The sequence below is a fragment of the Procambarus clarkii genome, chromosome 22, assembly GCF_040958095.1.
Source record: "Procambarus clarkii isolate CNS0578487 chromosome 22, FALCON_Pclarkii_2.0, whole genome shotgun sequence".
In the NCBI taxonomy this organism is placed as follows: domain Eukaryota; kingdom Metazoa; phylum Arthropoda; class Malacostraca; order Decapoda; family Cambaridae; genus Procambarus; species Procambarus clarkii.
Genome location: NC_091171.1, coordinates 31,459,779 through 31,480,434, shown reverse-complemented (window position 1 = coordinate 31,480,434; position 20,656 = coordinate 31,459,779). Strand labels below are relative to the sequence as shown.

The following is a 20,656-nucleotide window of genomic DNA, read 5'->3' as shown; positions in this document are numbered from 1 at the left end:
GGCCATTGGTTCTCTATAGGGGCCTTGACGGAGACAGGATGCCAGTGGTTTGTCAACGTGTTGGTTTTTACGGCTTTGGTGGATATGTGGCTCCATGGGTTTATAATCCTATGGGTGAAAAAATCTTCTGTTATCAGTCCTCCTACTGTGGTTTGTTGAGCTTCAAGTTGCTGACCCTTGTGTGTTACATTTGACCTTTTATTAAAATGGTCTCGATTAATATCCTCCAACTTGTTCAGTTATTTGCAAGTTTTGCTTTATTCGTAACAACTTGTACAGATCATTACAATAATGGCCTGGCTAAACAAGTGTATTGCAGTCTAAACGATACTTACATTTTAGGCATAAAGTAGGTGACATATAGCTTACAATTTGAAGGGTGACATATTGTTAAAATATATGGGGTATGATTAAGTACTAAAATGAAATATATATATATGTATGAATTTTTCTCTTGAAATGTATCTTTATCATTTATCAATTCTGATTGAAATTACCTACTTAAAATTATCTGTTAGATTAAGGACCTGCCCGAAACGCTGCGCGTACTAGTGGCTTTACAAGAATGTAAATACTGTACTATCCAATGTGTTCTCACAAACCCAATGTACCTTCTTGTATATATATAATAAATAAATAAATAAATAATAAATAAATAAATAAGTGTTTTTATCCAAATATGTCTTACTATTCGGAGCTTTTTGTACACAAAATTATGAATACATTCGGCTATGAATCATACGACGAACACTTAGCGTGTGGAGGCGAACCTTCCCCTTCCCCCAGGTGCAGTACGACACCTGCTCCCAGGCGACGGCAGCGGGCGAGGGGTGCCCACTAGTGACCGGGTCAAGTGTGGCTCAGTGACACCCAGTGTAGTGTATACTGTACTACACACTCCGTGTACGGTACTTTTATCACACACTTGACGGACTCTTTGTAACAAAGTGTCACACAGACGCTGTACACAATATTCTAGCTGCTAGATTGCATTCATTGCCGTGATTAGTAGGAAGACCAGACAGATGATTGTGGTTGCCAAGTGTCAGTTCTCAGTATCATAAACTTTCAAGACCAAAAAGTGAAAATCGAGCACTTGGGAAGAGTGAGGAGAGAATGTCGCCGTCACGGGTGTTGACGCTGCTGCTGGTGCTGCTGGTGGTGCTGGCGCTACTGACGGACGACGTGGAGGCGGCTCGTCGACGTCGTCGCCGTCGTCGCCAACGAGGCAGGAGGACGAAGGAGGGGCCAGAGTCGAGGCGTGGCGCCCGCAGGATCCGACACGCGGCCGGCAAGAGAGCAGAGTTCGTTAGGCGGCGGCTGAGGAAGTCACGACCTGTTGACGAGGAGGGCAAGCTGAGGCTCCTGGAGGGGCGTGAAGACTGGGAGGGTGAGTCTCACTCTCTCTCTAAAGGTCTAAAAAAGATCTTATGCGTTATCGTTACTCCCAAAATAAATGTATCCTCTAAATAAATAATCTAACCTCTCCTAATAACCCATCCTATCTGAACCTTACTCATCCTGTCTGAACCTTAGCTATCATAATCTTACCTATCTTGAACAAATCCACGATGTGGCTTTGTTCATTTGATGCATCGCGCTTACCTATCCTGACCTAACCTGTCTATAAGCCAAAATCTTAACCTAACCTAACTTAACTAAAATGAAATATATATATGTATGAATAGAAAATGTATCTTGTGTGAGATGCAGGAGGCGGTATATGGGCGTTCCTTGGGGACTGTGCTCCTGCTCCACCTCTCAAGGTATAGACTTCTCTCACTAATTAATATCCTTACCACCAATGTACAATAGTTAAATTAGTTATGTTAAGACCTGAAACTAGCCCCAGGTCTTACTCTCATTAACTTTATTAGTTTATTTTGCATTGGCCTATTGTAGGTTACATACCTTGTCTACCTTGTATACGTTCTAGGGATCAACAGCCCCGCGGCCCGGTCTCCGACCAGGTCTCCAACCAAGCTTCCTGGTTAGTTGTCTGGTCAACCAGGCTGTTGGACGCGGCTGCTCGCAGCCTGACGTATGAATCACAGCCTGGTTGATCGGGTATTCTTTGGAGGTGTTTGTCCACTTCCCTCTTGAACACTGTGAGATGCCGGCTAGTTATGCTTCATAAGTGAAGCGGGAGAGTTGAAAAGTCTTGGGCCCTTGATGTTGATAAAGTTCTCCCTCAGAGAGCTATTGCATCTCTGCTTTTCAACGGGGGTATTTTGCTCATCCTGCCATGCCTTCTGGTCTCATGTGATGTTATTTGTGTTCAGATTTGGAACCAGTTCCTCTAATATCTTCCACGTGAAGATTATTATGTATCTCTCGCCTGCGTCTAGATAACACAAATTCTGAACTTTGAATAGGTTTCAATAATTACATTTGCAAATTTCCAATCTATGGGGACTATCCCTTGGTCCAGAGATTTTGTGAAAAGTAATTTCAGCCGTAGACAAAGTTCTTCTGCCAGGTCCCTTCATAACTTTTGATTGGATTCCATCCACACCTGGGGCTTTTGAGTCTTTTAGTTTATCAATGTTCTTCCTGATTATGTCGCATGTACTGGGTATATCCCTTAATTCTCTCTCTTCGCCTCCTTCAAACATATGTATTCACCTAGTTGTGCTTGCGGGGGTTGAGGTCTGCTCTTTCGGCCCTTTTACCACCTTCCCTCTCCCTCACCACCTTCCCTCTCCCTCACCACCTTCCCTCTCCCTCACCACCTTCCCTCTCCCTCACCACCTTCCCTCTCCCTCACCACCTTCCCTCTCCCTCACCACCTTCCCTCTCCCTCACCACCTTCCCTCTCCCTCACCACCTTCCCTCTCCATCACCACCTTCCCTCTCCCTCACCACCTTCCCTCTCCCTCACCACCTTCCCTCTCCCTCACCACCTTCCCTCTCCCTCACCACCTTCCCTCTCCCTCACCACCTTCCCTCTCCATCACCACCTTCCCTCTCCCTCACCACCTTCCCTCTCCCTCACCACCTTCCCTCTCCATCACCACCTTCCCTCTCCCTCACCACCTTCCCTCTCCCTCACCACCTTCCCTCTCCCTCACCACCTTCCCTCTCCCTCACCACCTTCCCTCTCCCTCACCACCTTCCCTCTCCCTCACCACCTTCCCTCTCCCTCACCACCTTCCCTCTCCATCACCACCTTCCCTCTCCCTCACCACCTTCCCTCTCCCTCACCACCTTCTCTCTCCCTCACCACCTTCCCTCTCCCTCACCACCTTCTCTCTCCCTCACCACCTTCCCTCTCCCTCACCACCTCAACTCACTTGGGCTGGACGATAGAGCGACGGTCTCACTTCATGCAGGTCGGTGTTCAATCCCCGACCGTCCAAGTGGTTGGGCACTATTCTTTTGGCGAGGAGAAGGGGCTTTCTCCTCGCCTCCCTTTCTGTGCTTTCTCCTCACCTCTCTTTCTGTGCTTTCGTTCTTTATAGTGCTTTCTGACCTTTCCTTAACTCTCCCAGAGGACTTCACATCCACTTCTTCGACATCCCGGACTCTCCAGGCGAGGGATTAACACTGTCGAGTTAGGTGCTAAAGCTATGAGGCGGGGTCCCTAGAGCTAAATCTCGCTCCCCGCCCCCGGTACAGCCCACACACATCAGTATCAAACACCTTTGCGTGTTCAGAGATTGTTGACAGGAGGTTATTTTGCCTTAACTATCTTAAATGTTATTGCTGTTGTTTGGTGTACACAATGTTATGTTACTACGTCGCGTTATTGTATATCATTGTTTGGGGACAAGAAGCCCGCCAGGCTTACCCAGTTAGTTGGGGGTAGAAATAGCCTAACCTACTTACTCTAGCCCTTTGAGGTGTATTTTATTGTCTCAATAAACGTACTTGAACTTGAACCGAGTTACCCCTAGCTAAGGACAAGGGTGACCGCGCGGCCTCCTACACCCTGGTCATAACCAGGCTGCAGCAAGGACAGTAGGGCAGGATAGAGGGGTAGACCTGGCCAGGCTGGCCTCGCCGTAGTCAGTGTTAGGTAAGCGTAACGAGTGAGGCCGCACACATCCTCTGCACCCACCATTATGAGTAAGTGTATATCATCATCATATATCCAAATATAGCGCTAATGTATGAAGAGCCATGATGTCACTGGATAGTCATGATGTCACTATGGCTGGCAGTACTCACCTAGTTGTATTTGCGAGGAATGAGCCACAGCTCTTGGGTCCCACCTCCCAACTCGTAATCGTCTGGTGTATCGGTTCCAGAGCCTATTGGGTGCGGGTATATCAATATTTAAGGCTGTGTGTGGAGCCTACTTCCACGTCTTCACTTCTTAGCGTATACCAGTTGGTCACTACTCCGACTGAAAACATTCTTTCTAATGTCTGTGGCTCATATGGGAACTTAGTTTCCACCAATGTCCCTCCGATCGTGTAAGCCCTGCTAAATAATCGGTCTTGTCTGCCCCGTCTATTTCTCTGAGTATTTTGTAAGTGGTAATCATGTCTCACATAGTACTTCTCTCTTCCAGCGACGTGAGGTTTAACACCTCTATTCTTCATAGCTCATATCTCTCAGCTCCGGGTCTAGTCTGATGACATACCTCTGAACTTTCTGATTAAATTTTGTGTTATGTGGTCTTCTAGCAATAGAGAGGAGGGAAAATATTAACCTCCAAGTCTTTTTTGTCTGTCCGATTTCAATAGGATTTCCTTTCTCATGCGTCTCGTCTCAGGTTCCCCGAACCCAACTTGCTTATTTTACACTTGCTGGAGTTGATCTCTATTAGCCAGTTGAGGGCCCATATATTCATTTTGTCCAGGTCCTCTTGTAGTTTCATGCAGTCTTCCATTGTATTTATCCTCATAATTTATCCTTCCAGCATTTCTCGCTGAAGAAGTTCATCATATCCTGAGGGAGCTTTCTCCTGAGTTATATTTCTCGTGCAGATTGTCTCTCATTTCCTCCTAGTTTCTCCTCCTGGTACCAATTGTTACCTCCTGGCCTCTCTCAGGAGTACCTCACTACTCTCTCTTTACCTCCTGGCCTCTCTCAGGAGTACCTCACTACTCTCTCTTTACCTCCTGGCCTCTCTCAGGAGTACCTCACTACTCTCTCTTTACCTCCTGGCCTCTCTCAGGAGTACCTCACTACTCTCTCTTTACCTCCTGGCCTCTCAGAAGTACCTCACTACTCTCCCTTTACCTCCTGGTCTCTCAGCAGTACCTCACTACTCTCCCTTCACCTCCTGGTCTCTCAGGAGTACCTCACTACTCTCTCTTTACCTCCTGGCCTCTCTCAGGAGTACCTCACTACTCTCCCTTTCTCTTCAAATGCACAAATAAATCATATTAACCTGATGTATCAATGGTTACATAATTGATACATCACATCAATGTGATTTATTTGTGCATTATTATTACTGTTATTATTATTAATATTATCATTAATATTATAATTAATATTATAATTAATATTATAATTAATATTATTATTAATATTATTATTATTATTATTATTATTATTATTATTATTATTATTATTATTATTATTATTATTGTGGAGGTGAGGGTGATGGGGGTGATGAGTGAGACATGAGGTGTGGAGGAGTACGACAACAAGTGTGAGGTGAGGCATACTCAACCGTCTGTGTAACACGGCTGTGTAACACGGCTGTGTAACACGTCTGTGTAACACAGCTGTGTAACACGGCTGTGTAACACGTCTGTGTAACACGTCTGTGTAACACGGCTGTGTAACACGGCTGTGTAACACGGCTGTGTAACACGGCTGTGTAACACGGCTGTGTAACACGGCTGTGTAACACGGCTGTGTAACACGGCTGTGTAACACGTCTGTGTAACACGTCTGTGTAACACGGCTGTGTAACACGGCTGTGTAACACGTCTGTGTAACACGGCTGTGTAACACGTCTGTGTAACACGGTTGTGTAACACGTCTGTGTAACACGGCTGTGTAACACGGCTGTGTAATACGTCTGTGTAACACAGCTGTGTAACACGGCTGTGTAACACGGCTGTGTAACACGTCTGTGTAACACAGCTGTGTAACACAGCTGAGAGGTTAAGGTAGCAGGCAGAGCACCAGGGGAGAGGTTAAGGTAGCAAGCAGAGCACCAGGGGAGAGGTTAAGGGAGCAAGCAGAGCACCAGGGGAGAGGTTAAGGGAGCAGGCAGAGCACCAGGGGAGAGGTTAAGGTAGCAGGCAGAGCACCAGGGGAGAGGTTAAGGTAGCAAGCAGAGCACCAGGGGAGAGGTTAAGGTAGCAGGCAGAGCACCAGGGGAGAGGTTAAGGTAGCAGGCAGAGCACCAGGGGAGAGGTTAAGGGAGCAGGCAGAGCACCAGGGGAGAGGTTAAGGTAGCAAGCAGAGCACCAGGGGAGAGGTTAAGGTAGCAAGCAGAGCACCAGGGGAGAGGTTAAGGTAGCAGGCAGAGCACCAGGGGAGAGGTTAAGGGAGCAGGCAGAGCACCAGGGGAGAGGTTAAGGTAGCAAGCAGAGCACCAGGGGAGAGGTTAAGGTAGCAGGCAGAGCACCAGGGGAGAGGTTAAGGGAGCAGGCAGAGCACCAGGGGAGAGGTTAAGGGAGCAGGCAGAGCACCAGGGGAGAGGTTAAGGTAGCAAGCAGAGCACCAGGGGAGAGGTTAAGGTAGCAGGCAGAGCACCAGGGGAGAGGTTAAGGTAGCAAGCAGAGCACCAGGGGAGAGGTTAAGGTAGCAGGCAGAGCACCAGGGGAGAGGTTAAGGTAGCAAGCAGAGCACCAGGGGAGAGGTTAAGGTAGCAGGCAGAGCACCAGGGGGAGAGGTTAAGGTAGCAAGCAGAGCACCAGGGGAGAGGTTAAGGGAGCAGGCAGAGCACCAGGGGAGAGGTTAAGGTAGCAAGCAGAGCACCAGGGGAGAGGTTAAGGTAGCAGGCAGAGCACCAGGGGAGAGGTTAAGGTAGCAAGCAGAGCACCAGGGGAGAGGTTAAGGTAGCAGGCAGAGCACCAGGGGAGAGGTTAAGGTAGCAAGCAGAGCACCAGGGGAGAGGTTAAGGTAGCAGGCAGAGCACCAGGGGGAGAGGTTAAGGGAGCAGGCAGAGCACCAGGGGAGAGGTTAAGGTAGCAAGCAGAGCACCAGGGGAGAGGTTAAGGTAGCAGGCAGAGCACCAGGGGAGAGGTTAAGGTAGCAAGCAGAGCACCAGGGGAGAGGTTAAGGTAGCAGGCAGAGCACCAGGGGGAGAGGTTAAGGGAGCAGGCAGAGCACCAGGGGAGAGGTTAAGGTAGCAAGCAGAGCACCAGGGGAGAGGTTAAGGTAGCAGACAGAGCACCAGGGGTCCTCCATATATGGTCCCTGGGCTCCGGGAGCGTGAGTCAGGACTATTACCGCCATCAACTAACACATACCAGATGTAAACACTGGGGTGAGAAGGTCCAGCACGGACTACCGGCTGGTGGCCGAGCATTATCTAGCGTAGGTGTCATTATCTTATCTAGGTGTAGCCCCGACCAGTGTTGGTGTAGCCCCGACCAGTGTTGGTGTAGCCCCGACCAGTGTTGGTGTAGCCCCGACCAGTGTTGGTGTAGCCCCGACCAGTGTTGGTGTAGCCCCGACCAGTGTTGGTGTAGCCCCGACCAGTGTTGGTGTAGCCCCGACCAGTGTTGGTGTAGCCCCGACCAGTGTTGGTGTAGCCCCGACCAGTGTTGGTGTAGCCCCGACCAGTGTTGGTGTAGCCCCGACCAGTGTTGGTACAGCCCCGACCAGTGTTGGTACAGCCCCGACCAGTGATGGTACAGCCCCGACCAGTGATGGTACAGCCCCGACCAGTGATGGTGTAGCCCCGACCAGTGATGGTGTAGCCCCGACCAGTGATGGTGTAGCCCCGACCAGTGTTGGTGTAGCCCCGACCAGTGTTGGTGTAGCCCCGACCAGTGTTGGTGTAGCCCCGACCAGTGTTGGTGTAGCCCCGACCAGTGTTGGTGTAGCCCCGACCAGTGTTGGTACAGCCCCGACCAGTGTTGGTGTAGCCCCGACCAGTGATGGTGTAGCCCCGACCAGTGTTGGTGTAGCCCCGACCAGTGATGGTGTAGCCCCGACCAGTGTTGGTGTAGCCCCGACCAGTGTTGGTGTAGCCCCGACCAGTGTTGGTGTAGCCCCGACCAGTGTTGGTGTAGCCCCGACCAGTGTTGGTGTAGCCCCGACCAGTGTTGGTGTAGCCCCGACCAGTGTTGGTGTAGCCCCGACCAGTGTTGGTGTAGCCCCGACCAGTGTTGGTGTAGCCCCGACCAGTGTTGGTACAGCCCCGACCAGTGTTGGTGTAGCCCCGACCAGTGTTGGTGTAGCCCCGACCAGTGTTGGTGTAGCTCCGACCACAGCCACGTCCAGGGTGGTGAGGTGATGGTAACACACCAAGCAACACACCAAGCAACACACCAAGCAACACACCAAGCAACACACCAAGCAACACACCCAAGCAACACACCAAGCAACACACCAAGCAACACACCAAGCAACACACCAAGCAACACACCCAAGCAACACACCAAGCAACACACCAAGCAACACACCAAGCAACACACCCAAGCAACACACCAAGCAACACACCAAGCAACACACCAAGCAACACACCAAGCAACACACCCAAGCAACACACCAAGCAACACACCAAGCAACACACCAAGCAACACACCAAGCAACACACCCAAGCAACACACCAAGCAACACACCAAGCAACACACCAAGCAACACACCAAGCAACACACCCAAGCAACACACCAAGCAACACACCAAGCAACACACCAAGCAACACACCAAGCAACACACCCAAGCAACACACCAAGCAACACACCCAAGCAACACACCCAAGCAACACACCAAGCAACACACCAAGCAACACACCCAAGCAACACACCAAGCAACACACCAAGCAACACACCCAAGCAACACACCAAGCAACACACCAAGCAACACACCAAGCAACACACCCAAGCAACACACCAAGCAACACACCAAGCAACACACCAAGCAACACACCAAGCAACACACCCAAGCAACACACCAAGCAACACACCCAAGCAACACACCAAGCAACACACCAAGCAACACACCCAAGCAACACACCAAGCAACACACCAAGCAACACACCCAAGCAACACACCAAGCAACACACCAAGCAACACACCAAGCAACACACCAAGCAACACACCAAGCAACACACCAAGCAACACACCAAGCAACACACCAAGCAACACACCCAAGCAACACACCAAGCAACACACCAAGCAACACACCAAGCAACACACCAAGAAACACACCAAGAAACACACCAAGCAACACACCAAGCAACACACCAAGCAACACACCAAGCAACACACCCAAGCAACACACCAAGCAACACACCAAGCAACACACCAAGCAACACACCAAGCAACACACCAAGCAACACACCAAGCAACACACCAAGCAACACACCCAAGCAACACACCAAGCAACACACCAAGCAACACACCAAGCAACACACCAAGAAACACACCAAGAAACACACCAAGCAACACACCAAGCAACACACCAAGCAACACACCAAGCAACACACCCAAGCAACACACCAAGCAACACACCAAGCAACACACCAAGCAACACACCAAGCAACACACCAAGCAACACACCCAACTTGGCACACATTGTACTTGCTCACTACCCACATATTCCCAAGAGCCGTTTGCAAAATATGTATTAAATGCAAAGAAAATAGTTTCTGGATCTTACAAAATAAGACCAGTAAAGACACTCCTGTTTATTTTATAATATATAAAATAATATATAAATATATAATGTATATATATATAAATATATATATAATATATATATAACATATATATAACTAATGTAAACGGAAGTTTATATTGGAGAGTTGAGAGGCGGGAGACAGGTAGCTATCTGGGGCATCACCAGGATACAGCGCCACAGGTCTCTGTGTGGATAAGATGCAGGAAATTAGTAAATCTCAGGACTAAATACTACACAAGAAAAACTATAGAGCATGCTTAAGATGAGGCTATACGTATAAAATTGTATGACTTCTTCAGAGGATATGCTATTTTATTCAGCACGTGGTGTCCGGCTCCCACCGTGTGATTGGTTACCCACCTGGCAGCACGTGGTGTCCGGCTCCCACCGTGTGAGAGATTACCCACCTGGCAGCACGTGGTGTCCGGCTCCCACCGTGTGAGAGATTACCCACCTGGCAGCACGTGGTGTCCGGCTCCCACCGTGTGAGAGATTACCCACCTGGCAGCACGTGGTGTCCGGCTCCCACCGTGTGATTGGTTACCCACCTGGCAGCACGTGGTGTCCGGCTCCCACCGTGTGATTGGTTACCCACCTGGCAGCACGTGGTGTCCGGCTCCCACCGTGTGATTGGTTACCCACCTGGCAGCACGTGGTGTCCGGCTCCCACCGTGTGAGAGATTACCCACCTGGCAGCACGTGGTGTCCGGCTCCCACCGTGTGAGAGATTACCCACCTGGCAGCACGTGGTGTCCGGCTCCCACCGTGTGAGAGATTACCCACCTGGCAGCACGTGGTGTCCGGCTCCCACCGTGTGAGAGGTTACCCACCTGGCAGCACGTGGTGTCCGGCTCCCACCGTGTGAGAGGTTACCCACCTGGCAGCACGTGGTGTCCGGCTCCCACCGTGTGAGAGGTTACCCACCTGGCAGCACGTGGTGTCCGGCTCCCACCGTGTGAGAGATTACCCACCTGGCAGCACGTGGTGTCCGGCTCCCACCGTGTGAGAGATTACCCACCTGGCAGCACGTGGTGTCCGGCTCCCACCGTGTGAGAGATTACCCACCTGGCAGCACGTGTTGTCCGGCTCCCACCGTGTGAGAGATTACCCACCTGGCAGCACGTGGTGTCCGGCTCCCACCGTGTGAGAGGTTACCCACCTGGCAGCACGTGGTGTCCGGCTCCCACCGTGTGAGAGGTTACCCACCTGGCAGCACGTGGTGTCCGGCTCCCACCGTGTGAGAGATTACCCACCTGGCAGCACGTGGTGTCCGGCTCCCACCGTGTGAGAGGTTACCCACCTGGCAGCACGTGGTGTCCGGCTCCCACCGTGTGAGAGGTTACCCACCTGGCAGCACGTGGTGTCCGGCTCCCACCGTGTGAGAGATTACCCACCTGGCAGCACGTGGTGTCCGGCTCCCACCGTGTGAGAGGTTACCCACCTGGCAGCACGTGGTGTCCGGCTCCCACCGTGTGAGAGGTTACCCACCTGGCAGCACGTGGTGTCCGGCTCCCACCGTGTGAGAGATTACCCACCTGGCAGCACGTGGTGTCCGGCTCCCACCGTGTGAGAGATTACCCACCTGGCAGCACGTGGTGTCCGGCTCCCACCGTGTGAGAGATTACCCACCTGGCAGCACGTGTTGTCCGGCTCCCACCGTGTGAGAGATTACCCACCTGGCAGCACGTGGTGTCCGGCTCCCACCGTGTGAGAGATTACCCACCTGGCAGCACGTGGTGTCCGGCTCCCACCGTGTGAGAGATTACCCACCTGGCAGCACGTGGTGTCCGGCTCCCACCGTGTGAGAGATTACCCACCTGGCAGCACGTGGTGTCCGGCTCCCACCGTGTGAGAGATTACCCACCTGGCAGCACGTGGTGTCCGGCTCCCACCGTGTGAGAGATTACCCACCTGGCAGCACGTGGTGTCCGGCTCCCACCGTGTGATAGATTACCCACCTGGCAGCACGTGGTGTCCGGCTCCCACCGTGTGAGAGATTACCCACCTGGCAGCACGTGGTGTCCGGCTCCCACCGTGTGAGAGATTACCCACCTGGCAGCACGTGGTGTCCGGCTCCCACCGTGTGAGAGATTACCCACCTGGCAGCACGTGGTGTCCGGCTCCCACCGTGTGAGAGGGTACCCACCTGGCAGCACGTGGTGTCCGGCTCCCACCGTGTGAGAGGGTACCCACCTGGCAGCACGTGGTGTCCGGCTCCCACCGTGTGAGAGATTACCCACCTGGCAGCACGTGGTGTCCGGCTCCCACCGTGTGAGAGGGTACCCGCCTGGCAGCACGTGGTGTCCGGCTCCCACCGTGTGAGAGGGTACCCACCTGGCAGCACGTGGTGTCCGGCTCCCACCGTGTGAGAGGGTACCCACCTGGCAGCACGTGGTGTCCGGCTCCCACCGTGTGAGAGGTTACCCACCTGGCAGCACGTGGTGTCCGGCTCCCACCGTGTGAGAGGGTACCCGCCTGGCAGCACGTGGTGTCCGGCTCCCACCGTGTGAGAGGGTACCCACCTGGCAGCACGTGGTTGCCAGCGCCCATTATTACAAGCTCTATTTTGGCGATGAACAGTACAGTAGTTTAGATGGGTACATCCAGTAGGGAGAAAGTAATAACAATCGTGCCTGCTAACTCTTCTTCGCCAGTATATATATATATATATAAATGATTAAGACAATTAAACATATTCATAGTACACATGGTTCCTCTTGAAGGTATAGACATAAGGTATAACAACCTATGTAGTATCTAAGACACATAGTAATGATGCTTATTTAATATGTTGTGGATGCTGTGTTGTATGAATGTTGTAGAGATTTATCACATTGCACGAAACGTATTGTAGCTTCTCAATGCCGTTGAAGATCACCGCGGTGAAGCCTAGTATCTGATACTGTTTTGTATATTTACGTTTGTTCGCAATATGTACGAATTCCTGAAAATATATATGATTGAAATAAGAAACAATATACTAAAAGAAAATCGCCGAATGAAGATTCCACAACCCACGTTCTAATGCACAATAATTCATTGGTATAGTTGTACTAAACCAAATAAATGTATTTTCATGGGAATAATAATTAAGATGCGGATCGTGAGTGGGGGAGGAGGCATAAGTGCACTTAAATGTTCACATTTTTTGCATTTCAATCAGTCTTGTTAAAAGACCTTTTAGGTAGATAAATGACTGCCTTAAGATCTATAGTAGTTAGAACAAGTTTATTAATTTACCTAAACGTTTTAGAACTAATATTTAAACAATTAAAATTTTCTGATATTAAATTTGTCATATAAACTTAAGAAATTATAACTAATATTAACTTAAAAACATATGAGCAAATACAAATTTACTTAGTACGGCAAAAAAATTTAATTGTGCGTTTAATAATAATAATAATAATAATAATAATAATGATAATAATAATAATAATAATAATAATAATAATAATAATAATAATAATAATAATAATTCATTGTGTCGGGGGACAGGCAGCCAGTGTTAGGCTTAGGGAGCCGGTCGGCCGAGCGGACAGCACGCTGGACTTGTGATCCTGTGGTCCCGGGTTCAATCCCGGGCGCCGGCGAGAAACAATGGGCAGAGTTTCTTTCACCCTATGCCCCTGTTACCTAGCAGTAAAATAGGTACCTGGGTGTTAGTCAGTTGTCACGGGCTGCTTCCTGGGGGTGGAGGCCTGGTCGAGGACCGGGCCGCAGGGACACTAAAGCCCCGAAATCATCTCAAGATAACCTCAAGATAAGATCCCTATCTTACATACGGTATCTGTACATTGGCTTCAACCACTGCAAAATACCTCAAGCTTATCAACACTCAGCAAAAATCTGCTATCAGAATTATAACAAACTCTGTCTTCAGACAACACACAGCCCCGCTATTTAAGTCCCTTAACATGCTAAACATACACTCACTCCACACATTCTTATGTGCTATTTATATGTTCAAAACCTTGTTCCCAAATGCTAATCTTGAACTGAAACTTTTCCTTAATACGTGTAATGGAACCCATGAGCACCACACTAGAAATAAATATCTCTTTGATATCGAACAGTCAGACTAAATCTGAGCAAACACTCCATGCAAGTAAAAGGGCTCAGTCTTTGGAACTCTCCCTGATGAATTACAACATTATCCAACCCATGCCCTGTTCAAAAGTAAAAAAAAAGTACTTAATTTCATTCTCATAGTTCCCACTTTGTGCTTCAAACTCAGACTTGTACTAAATAATCTTGTACTACCCACTTCCCCAATATTAGTACTTAAGACATATATCCTTACCAGTGTAATCACTGCTCTCAATTTATGTTGTATTTATTTGTTGATATAAAACCCCTGCTTCAGTGTACCCTTTCATCTTACCTGATATGTTAGATTAAAGACCTGTCCGAAACGCCATGAGTGTTAGTAGCTTTGCACAAATGTAAAAATACCAGCCTTATGTAATCTCACAACCCATTATACCTTCTTGTGAATAAATTATTGTTACAATAATAATAATAATAATTATTAATATTATTATCATAACTACGACAACAGTAGTAAGTGCGGGCGACACACAGCGACTATGACATACCACACAGATGGTATCAAAAGAGGGCTCCAGGAGCTGGAGTTTTATCCCAGCACACGTAATATGGGTACAAAGAGAGAAAGTAGTTGTGGCCAGTGAAGGGTGACATCACTCTTATCAGGACACCCATTATGGGTCACACTCTTGGAACACGTCCCCCCCCCACACCCTCACCACACTGTGAGTACTAGTCCTCCCCCCTTGCCCTTCACCCACACTGTTGGCACCAGTCCTCCCTTCACCCACACTGTTGGCACCAGTCCTCCCTTCACCCACACTGTTGGCACCAGTCCTCCCTTCACCCACACTGTTGGCACCAGTCCTCCCTTCACCCACACTGTTGGCACCAGTCCTCCCTTCACCCACACTGTTGGCACCAGTCCTCCCTTCACCCACACTGTTGGCACCAGTCCTCCCTTCCCCCACACTGTTGGCACCAGTCCTCCCTTCACCCACACTGTTGGCACCAGTCCTCCCTTCACCCACACTGTTGGCACCAGTCCTCCCTTCACCCACACTGTTGGCACCAGTCCTCCCTTCACCCACACTGTTGGCACCAGTCTTCCCTTCACCCACACTGTTGGCACCAGTCCTCCCTTCACCCACACTGTTGGCACCAGTCCTCCCTTCCCCCACACTGTTGGCACCAGTCCTCCCTTCACCCACACTGTTGGCACCAGTCCTCCCTTCACCCACACTGTTGGCACCAGTCCTCCCTTCACCCACACTGTTGGCACCAGTCCTCCCTTCACCCACACTGTTGGCACCAGTCCTCCCTTCACCCACACTGTTGGCACCAGTCCTCCCTTCACCCACACTGTTGGCACCAGTCCTCCCTTCCCCCACACTGTTCACACTGTTGGCACCAGTCCTCCCTTCACCCACACTGTTGGCACCAGTCCTCCCTTCACCCACACTGTTGGCACCAGTCCTCCCTTCACCCACACTGTTGGCACCAGTCCTCCCTTCACCCACACTGTTGGCACCAGTCCTCCCTTCACCCACACTGTTGGCACCAGTCCTCCCTTCACCCACACTGTTGGCACCAGTCTTAGTGTGTGGCCCTGGGGAGGACGCCCCAGTGTGTGGCCCTGGGGAGGACGCCCCAGTGTGTGGCCCTGGGGAGGACGCCCCAGTGTGTGGCCCTGGGGAGGACGCCCCAGTGTGTGGCCCTGGGGAGGACGCCCCAGTGTGTGGCCCTGGGGAGGACACCCCAGTGTGTGGCCCTGGGGAGGACGCCCCAGTGTGTGGCCCTGGGGAGGACGCCCCAGTGTGTGGCCCTGGGGAGGACGCCCCAGTGTGTGGCCCTGGGGAGGACGCCCCAGTGTGTGGCCCTGGGGAGGACGCCTCAGTGTATTGGAGGTCCCCAGCGTGGACGCCCCGGAGGTAGTGTCCCCCCCCCCCCTGGGGAATGTCAGTGTTTACTCCGGGCATCTCTGGAGATGTAATCTTAATGTGAGGTTAGTGAGGCCCTCCTCCTCCTCCCTCCCTCCCCGCCCGCACTGCAAGTCATTAAGGCAAGTATAACTACCCTAAAATGAACACTATGACCATCCTGTGTATCGGGTCGTCTGTGGGGGTCGACCGCTGGATGTAATGGACTTGAGTCGAGGACAGGTTGGGATTGTGAGTCGAGAACGAACTCGACTGTACTACCCCTCATTTGTGCAACTACTGTCTTTTCCTTTTAATCTGATGCCTCTTTCAGTAAACAGGTACCCGGGAATTAGTCAACTGTTGTGGGTTGCATTCAGGGTTGTAGCGAGTACAAACAATATACTCACTACAATCTCTCATTATCTTAATGCCATAACAGCGAGTACAAACAATATACTCACTACAGGGTCAGTTAAGTTGGCCTAAGGGCCTAAAAGAGACTTCATGTCCCTGCTTATGGGAAGACCATTCCATATAACGCCGATGGTTTTAACGAACCAAACGTTACTGGTCCGTGACATCTCCGAGTACTTTCCTGTGAACCTGTTAGTTTATTATATTATATGAGGTAACTAGTGGAGCTAGCGGGGCCTTGAGATGGGGGACGTGCAGCATGGAACGCCACCACCACATCGCTGGTAAGGTTATCTGTCTAGTGTCTCCACTGACCTTCACCTCCACATGCAGCTGCTTGCTGCTCATGTTTGCTCTACACTTTAGCTCCTCATGTCTGCTTCTGTTCCACTGTCCACTGTTCCTCTGCTCCTTCTCTCGTGGCTGTAATTATCCTGTGCTGGGCGTCACTCTCCCGCACCAAGCCATTCACTCACCCCCGCCCCTCTTCCTCATACACCCACACCTCCCCACATTCCTGCAGAAAGTATCACAGCTGCTCACATATTACAAGTGTCCCTTCGCCGCTCGTGTGTACTCCCGCCCACAGTCACGGAGCAGTGGGCGTCGCCACCTTCCCCGCACCCCTAAACCGGACATACTTCTAAGACAAGACTTACATCTCGTGTTTTTCTTGTTCCGTGTATGTATGATCAACCATTCTGTAAGATTTTGAATTTGAATTTGATGGCTGTATAGATGTAAGATGACTCTTGATCTACACAACTATATAATCTTTGTAATTAGAGATTAATTGATCTCTGTAATTCTCTTACAGAATAGGATTAAAGTCTTACATATCCTTAAAGTCTTCTCCATTCTTACTCTGTGCAAACTACCACTGACCCTGAATTAAATTTGCTATCACATATCTACAATAATTAGCACATTGATCATCACCATTGCAGTTACTACACGGCAAACCTTATAAAAAAATAAACTCCAAAATAACACTAATCTGTCAGTATTCAACTAAAATGTCAGATCACTTGGTAAACATTTTCATGACATCAATGCGCTGGGCTCTAAACTATCTTTCATTATCGTAACAGAGACACGGATAAGTAAAGACCATACCCAACTATACAACTTAGCCAGATATAAAGCCATTCACAACTGCAGGCCTGACAAAAAAACGAGGAGGAATAACTATCAAGATAAATTAAATTGGACAAGTGTTATTAGCAATAGAGACGACTGCTGTGAATATCCTTTGCTCAATTCTCGGTCAAATCCCTTAAATCATCAATAACTACTGGACCTATTTGTAGATTTCCCAATACTAATACAACTACATTCTCAGATAATATAAGGAACGTAATCATAAACAACAAACTCAACAAAAATCACATCATCCTAGGAGGCGACTTCAACATTGACCTCTGTCAACAAGCCCCCAAGTCGAATACTTCCTAAATAGCATAAACTCCTGTATGCTAATCCCCACAATCACCAAGCCCACAAGAATTACTCAAACATCTGCTACAACCCTGGACCACATATGGACTAATATAACAGCCCCCCCCCCTTGTCTCTGTTATAATCACTGCCAGAACAACCGATCACTATCCTACCATCCTCTCAGCAACCATGGACATAACACCCTCAGTTACAGATAAACTTAACTTTAGACTACACAGCTAACCAGCAATAGGGAACCTCATAAATGCACTTCACAATATAAACTGGGAATCTGAACTCAACAATACACAGGATATAAATTCATTAGTCGACATCTTTCTCTCCAAAACTGAAGCCTCTACAACACACACTGTCCTTTCCTCACTAAGCAAGTAACTGCCAAAAGATTAAACTTCACACCTATGGTATTCGAGGCTATCCGTTCCTATTTCAGTGACAGACACCAATATGTAGTCATCAATAGCATATTCTCCCCCCACTCTACCATTGACAGTAGGGGTGCTACAGGGCAGTATCTTGGGAGCTCTCCTATTTCTTATACGCATCAATGATTTGCCAAATGTTTCTAACATTCTTTTATTTATTTATTTATTTATTTATTTATTTATTTATTTATATATATACAAGAGGGTACATTGGGATTGTGAGGATACATAGCATAGTAATTACATTCTTGTAAAGCCACTAGTACGCGCAGTGTTTCGGAAAGCTCCTTAATCTAAGAAAATTTTAAGTAGGTAAATACTTGAAAAATTTATAAAAATGATAAAAGTTACATAGCAAGAAAAAAATAAAAGCTGAAAGAAAATTGTAGGTATATTAAAGCACATAGGTAGCTCAGATTGATTGCAACCAGCTTGAATGGTTACCTTGAGGTTACCTTGAGGTGCTTCCGGGGCTTAGCGTCCCCGCGGCCCGGTCGTCGACCAGGCCTCCTGGTTGCTGGACTGATCAACCAGGCTGTTGGACGCGGCTGCTCGCAGCCTGACGTATGAGTCACAGCCTGGTTGATCAGGTATCCTTTGGAGGTGCTTATCCAGTTCTCTCTTGAACACTGTGAGGGGTCGGCCAGTTATACCCCTTATGTGTAGCGGAAGCGTGTTGAACAGTCTCGGACTTCTCATGTTGATAGAGTTCTCTCAGAGTACCAGTTGCACCTCTGTTTTTCAACGGGGGTATTCTGCACATCCTGCCATGTCTTCTGGTCTCATGTGATGTTATTTCTGTGTGCAGGTTTGGGACCAGCCCCTCTAACATTTTCCACAGTAGTTTAACTAAAATAATAGGCACAATACAGCATATGGCTAGCACATAAAAGAAGACAGCAATGAACACAATGATTAAGTTGTTTGGATTAAGTACATAAAAATTGGGAAACTGGGTAACACTAGATACAGAGCAAATTTAAAGCTCAGTGTAGGAAACTACGAAGATGAAATTAGGTACTTTTTGTTTTTGTTTTTAAATGAGGCAAACGTTTGACAGCTTTTCAATTCACTAGGGAGTGAGTTCCATAGACTAGGTCCCTTAATTTGCATAGAGTGTTTACACAGATTAAGTTTGACCCTGGGGATATCAAAGAGATATTTATTTCTGGTGTGGTGATAATGGGTCCTATTACATCTGTCCAGGGAGAGTTTCAGAGCATGGTTTGCATTTAAGAACAGGGTTTTGTAAATGTAGTTGACACAAGAGAATGTGTGGAGGGAGTTAATATTTAGCAAGTTAAGGGATTTAAACAAGGGAGCCGAATGTTGTCTGACAGCAGAGTTTGTTATTATTCTGATAGCAGATTTTTGCTGGGTGATGATGGGCTTAAGGTGGTTTGCAGAGGTAGACCCCCATGCACAGATACCACAATTAAGATAGGGATAGATTAGTGCATAATATAGTGAGAGGAGAGCAGAGTTAGGAACATAATATCTTATTTTGGAGAGTATACCAACTGTTTTAGAGACTTTCTTAGTTATGTGTTGAATGTGGGTGCTGAAGTTGAGTCTCTTGTCTAGGAATAGGCCAAGAAACTTTCCATCATTTTTATTACTGATGTTAATGTTGTCTATCTGTAGTTGAATTGCATTCGATGATTTGCTTCCAAATAACATGTAGTAGGTCTTTTCTATGTTTAGTGTTAGTTTGTTGGTTGACATCCATAAGTGAACTTTTTTTAATTCATTATTCACAACATTATTTAGTGTATGTGGGTTGGGGTCTGAATAGATGAGGGTAGTATCGTCAGCAAACAATATAGGTTTAAGAATATTATAGATATTAGGCAGATCATTGATATTTATAAGAAATAGAAGAGGTCCTAAGATGCTGCCCTGTGGCACTCCAACGGCTATTGGTAGATTGGAAGAGGTTGTATCGTTGATGGTTACACATTGGTGTCTGTCACTAAGATAGGATCGGATGTAGTCCAGGGCAAGGCCTCGGATTCCATAATGCTGGAGTTTAAGTAAGAGGTAGTTGTGATGAACAGTATCAAAGGCTTTTCTTAGGTCAATGAAGAGTCCAATCGGAAACTCATTTTTGTCAAGGGCTGAGTAGATTACATCAAGGAGACTAATGATTGCATCATTGGTGCTCTTTTGGGACCGGAAGCCAAACTGGCAGGGGTCGAATTTTACGAGGTAGGAATAGAGCTGTTTGTAGATAATTTTTTCAAATATTTTTGATAGAATGGGTAGGTTTGATATTGGTCTATAATTGTTTATGTCCGCCGGATTGCCTCCTTTATGGACTGGCGTTACTCTTGCATTTTTAAGGATATCAGGGAAGGTGTGACACTAGATTTGTAACGGTTCTATTGTTACATAAAGTATGGTGACAAATAAACACAGACACTAAGATACTATATATATATTTGGTCGAATATACAGAAGTACACAGGTGATACTTTGGTGTGAGTTGAGCGCACTGAGCGTCGGTACAGTATCTCGCAAGTGTCTGCTCTAGACCACACTTGAAAGTTGACTCTGGTTAATGTTTGCTATTCTGCTGCTTATATGCTCGGGCAACACCTCACCGTGTTGCCCGGGCAA

The 20,656-nt window shown here is 48.3% G+C and overlaps 1 protein-coding gene across 3 annotated transcripts in view; it reads left to right on the top strand.

The window, feature by feature from the left end:
- The first annotated feature begins 713 nt into the window (after positions 1 to 713).
- Loxl2 (Lysyl oxidase-like 2) overlaps positions 714 to 20,656 on the top strand; it is an 87,561-nt gene continuing 67,618 nt past the window's right edge. For 2 of the 3 annotated variants that reach the window (XM_069328800.1, XM_045743133.2), the window contains exon 1: positions 714 to 1,390. In XM_069328800.1, the coding sequence (XP_069184901.1) occupies positions 1,117 to 1,390 (274 nt within the window). In that variant the 5' untranslated portion in view covers positions 714 to 1,116. The remainder of the gene's footprint in view (positions 1,391 to 20,656) is intronic. The other variant, XM_045743142.2, reaches the window with a different exon arrangement.